Genomic DNA, 11,657 nt, shown 5'->3' with positions numbered 1-11,657 from the left:
ACAGCATTTTCTCAGATTTTGATTGGTACCTGGAGATGTCCAATATTGAATTTGCACATATCATCCTGATCTATCTTAAAATGCTAACAAAAAAGGTCCTAGCAACATTCCCAGAGAAAGGAAAGAGATGGAGACTCCAGTCCTCCAGGAGAGTGGAGAATACTTTGGAGACTAGAACAGCAGGGTTTTACAGGATGCTCAAAGGACTGTCTGAAATGTAGTTTTATAATGCTTTAATGTAGAAAAAATAACCTATAACAAAATATTGTAATGTTTTTGTTATTTATCACATTTTTTGTAAAATTTATGTCTAAGTAAAAGACCAGTTACGAGCACAAATGGATTTGCTATGTTACTCACACACAAAGTTCAAGTGGTACCTTTGGTGTAAAATGTAAAACTTTCTGCGCACATGAATGGCTAACACAGTCAGGGCTGCCGTTAGTAATCACAGGGGCCCCGTACAGCCTACCTGACATAAAAACCAAAAATGACTATTTAAAAAAAAAAATTCACAATGTTAAAAATTATTTGTATTTACTTTTTACATTTTTTAAATGATTATTTACAATTTTTATTTACAACACTGTTTGGGGGGGGGGGGGTTTGGATGAAATATCAGGGGTTTATTCAGACCCCTAACATCTCACCTTTGAGACAGAGAAAGGTACTGACGACACAGACTCATCGATTCCTTTCTCAGTAACCTCAGTTGCACTACAGATGAATGAACAGGAGACAGAGGCTCCTGTTTATGTATAAACTGAAGCATAGTAAACTCAGTTATGAATGCCACAGGAGTAATCCGTACCGAATGCATACTGTGTTCAATTCAGAAAGAGAAGGGGCTGGTAAATGCCTCTGGGCCACCAGATACTGACTGGTTGTGGACCCCCCATACAGTAAGAGCCCTTTCACACTGAGGCTCTTTACAGGCGCTATTTTTTTTATTCTATGCTCTATTTAATAAAACCAACTTGACTATTCTATGTGGTATGATCCAGGGTAATTAATGTGGCACCTTGCAAGCTATTCTATAGTCATTCACAACTAGACATTATAGGGTATCCCCCACCTTGCACAATAAAGCTCGCTTTCATGCAACACCATGTGGAATGTTCTATGCCATTAAGGTATAAGTAAAGCCAAACCTTATTTTCCAGATTTGGAGAGAGCAAGGAAGAATTAAAACCTGTCACTTTATTGTTCTTCTATCTGTATACCATTGAAGAGATTTCCCTTCACTTCCTGTTCGAGAGATACAATAGGAATTCAGAAGAAATCTCCCCAAAGCACCCACAAATTTCTATCTTGGTATGCCCACCAGGACAATTAAAGAGAGTGAATCTCCCCACAATTGAAACACTGACACAGAATTAAACATTCCCTACTTTATGCAAAATGTTTGGCTATGCATAAACTTTATCTGTGTCACCTTCCACTCTGCTTAAATGGTCAACCTATGCACTGATGCCTTCTCTCCGCATGGTGTCATTTATGCAAGTAGTGCCCTCCACTCTGATAAATTTGGCATGTTCACAATCACCCTTGTTCACACTGTTTTTAATGGGCACTCCACAGTCCCCTAATTAAAGGAAATTTCCAGCTCTTCATTTTGCAAGCACTTCCTAATTGGTGTGAAAACCTCTCCATTAAACAAGCAACTGGCATTTTACTGTAGATTTCCTTTAGAGATAATACAAGAGGACATTTCCTCTGTCAGTGTAGAAGAAGCATTAGTCTTCTGCACAAGCAATGCCCAAAGCAGAGCAGGTCAGGGTCACTTCCCCTCAAACCCAATAATGCTGAAATCATCATTCAAGAGACTTCCGTACAAATATGATCTGTGCTCTCTGTCTGGACCCGGATCCCAGCAGCATACTAATCGGTCATCACTCAGGCAACCAGATCAGGATACAATAATATCGGACGAAATGAAAGAGTAAGATGGATGTATACATATAAATAATATAACAACACAATGGGGGACGATTTACTAAAACTGGAGAGTTCAAAATCTGGTGCAGCTGTGCATCGAAACCAAACAGCTTCCAGTTTTTTTTGTCAAATTTTAAATGATTAAGCTGAAATTGGAAGCCGACTGGCTACCATGCACAGCTGCACCAGATTTTTCACTCTTTAGTTTTAAGCCTCATACACACGGTTCGATTATTGGAAGGGGATTGTCTGTTGACAGACTGTTGTCCTAAATTCTTACCATTAGTACACTCCTTTAGACAATGGTTTTCCAATTTTCGGACAATAAATGTTGGATGGCAGGCTAGTAAATTTTCAGCGGACAACAACTCCACATCGGATTTTCGGATGGTCAGTACACAAATCCTTCACACAAAAGTCGAAAGTACAAACACGCATGCTCGGAATCAATGCTCACCAAACACAAAATTAGCAGAAGGGGCCCAAAGGGTGGCGCTCAAGAGCTGAAATTCCTCATAGTACGTCACTACGTTCGTGTTTGTGGCACGATAATTGTGTGACGTTGCAAGACAAGATCCTGGCACACGCCCTTTTGACAAAAAATATACGCTCGGTTGGCCAACAATCGTACAGTGTGTACAAGGCTTTAGGCTTGGTTCACACCGCCATGACTTGGGATCAGACTTGTGAGACCCCAAGTCGCATTACGTGAAATCGCATGTTAATCAACAAGAGTTGTCATAATTAGCACTACTAAAGTCACTCTGACTTTAGAAAAGGTTTCTGTACTACTTCCAGGCGACTTCTATCCTACTAATGCCCATAGACATTAATGGATGTCGTCTCATCTATATTGATGTGATCCGACATTACAGGAAGATTACCCAGGCATTCCCGAAAGTCACATCAAAGTAACACTCAAGTCGTCTGACAAAGTAGCATCATAAGTCGCGTGACTTTCAGGTTGCAGTAATGTGAACCGAGCCTTAGTAAATCAACCCCAATCTGTCTATAATTACAGATAGTACAAATTTTTATATTTACTATAATCCTCTTCTCCTGCCAGATCTTTACATTGTGTTCCACTAAAAGCCCCCTAAGCTGTCACTGCACAGCCTCCCAAAAAAACCTCCTTTCGGTCCTTTGGAGAAGTCACCTACTGTCAGGATGCATAATAGACGGCCTTTTCATAGGCACAAAAGGAGATTTCAGCTCATACATAGAACAAAAAGCTGCCTTGCAAGAAAACTATGCTGTGGTGATAGTGAGGGTCCATTTGGGCTGCACAGCGAAGGTATGGCAGGAACAAGGGTAGATGTGTTCATGGGGGAAATGCTGGTGGCAAGGGAGCCAGATAAAATGCTGCCCATGGATGGGTCATTTTGATTTTGATTTTTTTCGATCAGCCCAACAAATGGATTCCCCCTTCCACACAAGCAAGGTGGATGGAGGAATATTCCCCACTGTCAGAATACAATAGCATAGTGGGAAGGATTCCTCCATCCACCACTCCTCCGTTGTTAATATACACCGATCAGCACTGTAGCCAATTAGCAATTGGCTGCAGCCTCTGATTGAATGAAAATATTTCAACATTACCACTCTAAACAACCAACTCCTATGGAGTGGGAACAGCCATAGATGGATCGAAATTTGGCCAGTCCCTTCTGAACCAGGCAAATTTTGATCCATCAATGGCCAGCTTAAATGTACAGCTATCATTTAATTACCTTTAGTCCTAGGTGCAAATTTGGACCGACCCATTAACACCCCCCCCCCCCTTTACAGCACTCCTCCTCCTAATACCAACCCAAAGTACCATTTATAATTATGTGGAGTGCACCAAGTTTTTTTCTCCCCATGCAGCAAAGCTTATGCTTTCTTTTATGGTTAATTTGAGGCTTTGTGGGTACCAGTAAGTTATCTACCTTTATTTTTTGAAGTCTGATATTAGAACCAAGCTAAAAAAAAACCTTCAGGCTAAAAAAAAGAAAAAAAAAAAAACAGTCCACATTTCTCTATAATTTTTTTCTTTATAAAAGTCCTGTACTTTTCTTCATAAAGTAAAAACTATGTTCTAAAGGTGACCTGTAAAAGAAAAAAATGTTTGTCATACCTCTTGATGAGCTTGATTGATTTAAAGGCTTCGTCCATGTCTCCCACAGTGAGGTAGAAGCTGAAGTTAAGCAGGGCATCCCGGGTTGCCTTTTCACAATCCTCCAACCCGATGAAATCTCGTAGAGGTTTCCTTGCCACCATATTGGGGATATCTGGTGTGCCTTCTTCTCCAGGGACAGATTTCTCATCCTCTTCTCCTGACTGTGAATGTATGACATCATAAGCAAACAAATACAAATCTAGTTTATGCAGCTGCAATGAGGAGGAAGGGGCCCAAAACATACAGTGGGGAAATAATTATTTGATCCCCTGCAGATTTTGTACATTTGTCCACTTACAAAGAAATGAAGGGTTTATAAATATTATCATAGGTGTATTGTAAATGATAGAGACAGAATATCAAACAAAAATCCAGAAAAAACACATGATACAAATGTTAAAAATTGAGTTGCAGTTCAGTGAGTAAAATAAGTACCGTATTTGATCCTCAAGCAAAACATGACTTAGTACTTGGTGGAGAAACCCTTGTTGGGAAGGAGAGGTAAGACTATTCTTGTATTTAGTGACCAGGTTTGCACACATATGAGGAGGGATTTTGGTCCACCCTTTTTTACAGATCTTCTCTAAATCATTAAGGTATCTTGGCTGTCGCTTGGCAACTCGGAGTTTCAGCTCCCTCCATAAATTTTTCATAGTCCTATATTTCCTCCTATATTTCTATATAGGAGTCCCACTCCTGAAGAAGGCACATGTACAGTCATGCCAATCTAAATGATTCAGAGAAGGATTGGGAGAAAGTGCTGTGGTCAGATGAGAACAAAATTGAGCTTTTTGGCATTAACTCGACTCGTTGTGTCTGGAGGAAGAAAAATGCTGACTATGACCCTAAGAACACCATCCCTACAGTCAAGCACAGAGGTGGAAATATGATGCTTTGGGGCTGTTTCTCTGCTAAAGTTACAGGGCGACTTTGCTGCATTAAGGGCCCAAAGGACGGGGCCATGTATTGCAAAATCTTGGATGAGTACTTTCTTCCCTCAGCCAGAACACTTAAGATGGGTAGTGGATGGGTCTTCTAGCATGACAATGACCCAAGACACAAGGCCAAGGCAACAAAGGAGTGGCTCAAGAAGAAGCAAAGTTAAAGTGTAAGTAAACCCCCCTATCGTTTTCAGCCAAGGAAGCTGCCATCTTTGCCTCTGTTTAATCTACAACTGCCATGATGCTGCACATGTGATCAGTTTAGACACCAGCCATTGGATGGTTTGATAGTTTAATTGAGAGCACAACCAATGGGAGTGTTACATTTCCAGCACGTGCCGGAAATGAAACTGTTTTATGGATGGGTTTACTTTCGCTTTAAGCTCATGGATTGGCCTAGTCAGTCTCCAGACCTTAGTCCTATAGAAAATTTATGGAGGGAGCTGAAACTTCAAGTTGCCAAGAGACAGCCAAGAAACCTTAAGGATTTAGAGAAGATCTGTAAAGAAGAGTGGACCAAAATCCCTTCTGAGATGTGTGCAAACCTGGTCACCAACTATAAGAAATGTCTTACCTCTGTGCTTGCCAACAAGGGTTTCTCCACCAAGTACGAAGTCATGTTTTGGTCGGGGATCAAATATTTATTTTACTCACTGAACTGTCTGCAACTTAATTTATAGCATTTGTTTTATGTGTTTTTTTTCTGGATTATTGGTTGATATTCTGCCTCTATCATTTAAAATACACCTATGATGAAAAAAATTATAGACCCTTCATTTCTTTGTCAGTGAGCAAACTTTAAAAATCTGCAGGGGATCGAATAATTATTTTCCCCACTGTAAATCAGATATTATTTAAAGTGGAACTTAGTTAGCCTATTCCTAACTAAGCTTAACCCTGCCCACACCCCCCTTCTAAACCCTATTCTATCCACCTCATGAATGATGTAAATACTTAACTATTCTGGGAGCGATCTGGTCTAGTTACATGATCTCCCCGGTGGCCAGCTTCAGTGAAGAGGAAAGATAGCTGACAACGGCTGCAGAACCTGGGCGATGATGTCACCCATGGGCTTACTATGGGGCATCCATTGTTGGCTGTCCCTCCTCTGCACTGAGCTGCTGCTGACAGCTGATCGTGTGTCTGGACGAAATCGCTCTGAGAATAGGGAAGTATAGACATTTTCCATTCACAGGGTAGATAGAATAGGGTTTAAAGCAGGGTGGAGCAAATTTAAGCTTAGTTAGGAATCGACTGGACTTACATTTTACACTTTAAAGCATATCTGTACTACAGCAATAAACCTAAGGTGGACGGTAGGGGTGGTAGACAAAATGATTTGTTCTTTCAATGGTGGAAGTGTTTGTGTAATAGGAAAATAACATGTTCAAGGGATACTCTAGCTCTAGGCCTTTGTGCCTCCAGGTTGTTTGTCTGATAAACTGGCATCTAGTAATGTTACATTTAACTGGGCTTCTGTAATCTTGAAGATGTTTCCCTATTCATCCAAGCTGCTTCCTCGATTCGGGAGAATCTCTAACATGTCCAAACATATAACACCAAAAGGATAAAGCACCTGAAAGGCTACTTACTGCATTTATTTTGGACATAAAAAATAAATTTATTGTGTGTGCCCGCTTACCCGCTAAGGGTGGTCCCCTGCACCCTACCAACCCTCCCGCCAGCAACGCACCACCTTACCCAAACATGCTCCCACCACTAAGGCCCCCCCAGTCCAGCATCCCAGAGCAAAACCTGTCCCCTGTATCCCTCCTAATCACCAGTCCTCTCCTCCACAGATGGAAAAATTATCCAATGTCCCACTGTACAAGAGCTGTATAGAAAGTGAATGCTATTGAGCCCAGTCCTGCATATGATGAATAAAACCAGCCACTAGTAATCCTGTGGGTAGTTCCCAATAATCTGAAAGTCCCATGTGAAACTCTACTCCTATATGTATTGTCAGGTCGCGTCTGCTATCCACATGGTCTGCCTGCTCAGCTGAGCCAGCATCTGACCCTGTGTAGATGAAGGTAGAGTATACTAGGAAGGCACACTAGGACTGAATCCAGATAATAGGCTTGGTATAAACTCACCAGCCACTTTATTAGGTACACCTGTTCAATTGCTTAGTAACACAATTTGCTAATCAACCAATTACATGGCAGCAACTCAATCTATTTAGGCATCTAGACATGGTGAAAACGACTTGCTGAAATTCAAACCGAGCATCAGAATGGGGAAGAAAGGGGATTTAAGTGACTTTGAACATGCCATTTTTGTTGTTGCCAGAGGGGCTGGTCTGAGTATTTCAAAAACTGCTGTTTTACTGGGATCTCTAGGGATTACATAAAATGGTCTGAAAAAGAGAAAATATCCAGTGAGCGGCAGTTGTATGGATGAAAATGCCTTGTTGATGTCAGAAGTCACAGGCAGTGGCGCCTGGTGGTAATTTTTTTTTAGGGGGTGGCTAACAGTGCCAGATGCATGGATGGGGGGGCTGCACCCGGGCGCCCCTAATGGATGGGCCGTCACTGGTCATAGGAGAATGGGCAGACTGGTTTGAGATGATAGAAAGGCCACAATAACTCAAATAACCACTCGTTACAACCAAGGTATGCAGAATACCATCACTGAACGCACAATACATCGAACCTTGAAGCAAATGGGTTACAGCAGCAGAAGACCACACTGAGTGCCACTCTTGTCAGCTAAGAACAGGAAACTGAGGCTACAATTCGCACAGGCTCACCAAAATTGGACAATAGAAGATTGGAAAAACATTGCCTGATCTGATGAGTCTCAATTTCACCTGCGACATTCTGATGGTAGGGCCAGAATTTAGCGTAAACAACATGAAAACATGGGTCCACCCTGCCTTGTAGCAAAGCTTCTGGCTGGTGGTGAAATGGTGGTGAAATGGTGTGGGTGGCTCCTCCCACTAACCGGGGCTTCCTCAGGACGTGGTTACACTGCCAGCTCTGCCCGCTCACACAGAAGAGTTGTTACCTGACAGCTTGGAGTGGTGAGATCCCTTACATACACATGAGCACCTCGGTGCCGGTCACAGAACTACTCCCTCAGTGCACATTGCACCTACTCGCAGACCCAATAGTCACATGCATGGAGGATAACCATCTATGGCTGGATCTAGCAGATAAACAAAGGGGTTTGGCACGCACATTTTAGTGCAGATCTCGTCAATGTAGACATGAATGAACTCCAATGGGAGTGACATCATGTTGGCCCAGCCAATGAAAATGATACCCAGACGCCACCAGACTGAAGATGTCACTGGCTACTAGTAGGGGAGCTCAGAGCTGAGAAAGCCACTTAGATGAGCAGGGAAATGTCTTCAAAATTACAGAACAAGGACAGTGGAGGGCCCATTTGAATTGTTGTGTTGTGGGAACATGAGTTACTGCAAAGCATGTAACGCACTGCCATTTTAAATGGCACCCAAATGCACCTGCCTTGCAGTGCATCACAATGTATGGTAATGCATCACCATCTGTTGCAGAGTGCTTTGTCAAAAGAAAAGTGCAGGTACGATTTTAGCTGCACTGTGGTGCGTTGGCAACCCTTTTAAATGCAGTGTGCGTTATTGTGTGCTCATTAATGCAACGCAGCAGATAAAGCTGAATTACCTTAAAGCGACAATAAACCCAAAAGCAAACATTTATTATATTGCAGCTTTACAATTCTTATGCCCCATACACACGATCAGAAATTCAGTCAGAAAAAACTTGGATGGTTTTTCCGACGGAATTCCGCTCAAGCTTGCCTTGCATACACACGGTCACACAAAAGTTCTCTGAACTTTCGACCGTCAGGAACGCAGTGTCTTACAACACTACGACGAGCCGAGAAAATGAAGTTCAATGCTTCCGCACATGCGTTGAATTGTTTCTGAGCATACGTGATTTTTTGCGTGTCCGAATTGCATACAGACGAACGCATTTTCGGATAGGAACTTTTTTTGACCGAAAAATAGAGAACATGCTCTCAATCTTTTGCTGGCTGGAATTCTGCCAGCAAAAGTCCGATGGAGCATACACACGGTCGGAATTTCTGACCAAAAGCTCACATCTGACTTTTGCTTGGCGGAATTTCTGATCGTGTGTACGCGGCATTAGATATGATAGCTGCATTTGTTTTCTTTTTAGGCTTTCCTTCCACAAGCTCTCCTGCAAATGTAGCAGTTAGAGAGTTGAAACAAACCATCTACCACTGACAGGTGTGCTTACAATGAAATAAAACTGTTTGCTGTAACTGCTTATAAAGTGCTAGCTAGAGTTTGGCTTCAATTTGTTAGTACACCTAATACTCGCCTTCCCCCAAAATTAACAATGCTGCTGTTCAAAGGAGCCCTTGTGCCCCCTTCATCCAGAGTGGAGGCCCTCTAATACAGGAGGTGTGGCACTGACCAGTTCACCAGGTGAATACAGAGGAGAAAAAGCATAAAAAAAAAAACTAATGCAGCCACCACATTTGAGGACGGATAGGCTGCAAAATATTACATTTTTGGTTTTTGGGTTTATTTTCGCTTTAAGAATGTGACTAACCACTACTAGTTATACCATGACCTGGATAAATGAGAAACATCACAGAAATGATCTGACAGCACTTTTGGGTAGACTGGCCCTTTCATTCAAGAAAATAAAATTATTGTTGTTAATGATCAAGATGGGTGGTAAAGCATGAACTAAAAATTACGACAAAGGTTTGCAGAAATTACATCTTTTATACTTACGACAGGCTGATATACACAGCCCCTCCGAAACAACAACTGAAGGCAAATGATGAAAAGACAAACATAAAATGAACTCAAAGCAAATAATAACATAAAAGAAAAACAAAAAAATGCTGATGAAAAACAAAAAAGTTTTTAAAAATGAAATGCATGCATAGTAAATGAAACTCATACTTGCACATTAAAGACAATAAAAAACAGTATTTATTGGTTAGTGACAGCACAAAGCACATTAATAACAACACACATACAACATGGTTGGGTTGATTTACTAAAGGAGTGGAAGCTGTTCACTTTGCAAAATGAGTGATAGAAAATAGGGTGGACCTCTGTTTACTTTGAATCATCCTTTTAGTAAGCTTAGCTAACATTCAGTTTGCTAAGGGAACTGTCTTATTTCCTTAAAGGATAAGTTCACCTTTTGGAGCATGTTACACTTTACAGCCATATTTAGGGTGTAACATGTAACGCGCTCCAGCACGTCCTCCTCTCCCCCATCCTGTGACAGCGGGTGGGGGATCCTCTCCCTGCCCCCAGTCACATTTTAAAAACAGAGTGGCTGTGCTGGGCTCCGCCCACACAGCAGTATCATAGTTTTCACTGATGAGCACCCTTGTAGTACATTCACAAGCCCTGCAGCTTTCAAACTGACAGCCCATACAGTGGTACAGGCTAAAAACTGTAGGGATTGTCTGCAGGAGCCTGGAATTTCTCCTGTGTTCCACTGATCACGGGTGCAGTGCTTTAAAGCCTTTAAGGCAGGGGTGTTAAAGCCAATATCACATTATGGTTGCCCTCAAAGGGCCGTTTGTATCTGTAAGACTAGATGTCTACAGCACGCAACTCCCGATTACATCAGACACCATCAAAAGTCAAGAGTCCCCCACCCTCCCTTACATCAGATTGCACTCCCCCCCCCCCCCCTTACCTTGTGCTCCTGCCGGGAAGAAGCTGGGAAACAGAAAGTGCAGGTTCTGGAGGAGGACCAGAGGAGGACTGGAGTCAGCTGCCGGAGTCTGTTGAGTGCCAAGACCAGGGGAGGCAGAGATATGTGGGTGCTGCGGCTGCACAGAAAGTCACAGGATCTGTCCTGCCCTCCTCTCTGCTGACGATTGCTTAAACAGGGGGACAGAGACGAGCTTTTCTGTGGCTCGATGGAGAACCGCAGGATCTGGCCAAGGAGTTCTGTTCTCCTTTCTGCTGCCGAATTGCTGAGACAAGGTGGGCTGGAATCGAGGGGGATGCCCAGCTGCAGGAGACGTGCGAGGGCCACAGGAAATAGCCTGGCGGGCTGGATTAGGCCTGCGGGCCTTGTGTTTGACAAATGTGCTTTAAGGCTTTGTTTATACCCATCTACACGCCAAAAGCTTGCAGCATAGTGTACACAAAGCATTGCGCTTTTTTTTTTGAGATTTAAGTCTATGCACTGCAGCAGTGACACAAGTCGTGCTGTGTAAAAATGCAGACACACCCCACCTCAATACGGTGTTATAGAGTTATCAAGGCACATAGAAAGCAATTGAGGCTGCACTGATCTATGCAGGTGAATGCAGCTCATTGGGTATGGTGTGGATGAGTGTTTAGTAAATCACCCCATTGCATTAGACAAGGTTCGGGAAACTTAATGTATTGATTAAATAATACAGGGAGCATCCCTGTATTAGCAGACACATTTATGTGACAAGACGGCAGGTTACGCACCTTTCTTGTGAAATAATAGTATGGAACTTCTATACCAAGAAGTGACTGGAAGGCTGCTGGCCTGGGGTAGCTTTCCTGAAGTAGCAAACCATGTTCTTGGGTGCTGAAAAATGACATGACCAGCACATCTTCCTGTAAAGGTATAAAAAAACACTTAGGCGATCTC

General features: G+C 42.5%; 1 protein-coding gene across 1 annotated transcript in view; it reads right to left on the bottom strand.

Annotated features, from left to right (window-relative positions):
- IFT140 (intraflagellar transport 140) overlaps positions 1-11,657 on the bottom strand; it is a 205,630-nt gene that overhangs the window by 81,095 nt on the left and 112,878 nt on the right. Inside the window, exons 17-18 of the mRNA XM_073636682.1 lie at positions 11,492-11,623; positions 4,055-4,257 (exon numbers count right to left, since the gene is read on the bottom strand). Of these exons, the coding sequence (XP_073492783.1) occupies positions 4,055-4,257; positions 11,492-11,623 (335 nt within the window). The remainder of the gene's footprint in view (positions 1-4,054; positions 4,258-11,491; positions 11,624-11,657) is intronic.

This window comes from Aquarana catesbeiana, linkage group LG06, assembly GCF_042186555.1.
Source record: "Aquarana catesbeiana isolate 2022-GZ linkage group LG06, ASM4218655v1, whole genome shotgun sequence".
NCBI lineage: Eukaryota > Metazoa > Chordata > Amphibia > Anura > Ranidae > Aquarana > Aquarana catesbeiana.
Note: the sequence above shows the minus strand (reverse complement) of the source record. Positions and strands in the feature narration are given on the sequence as shown.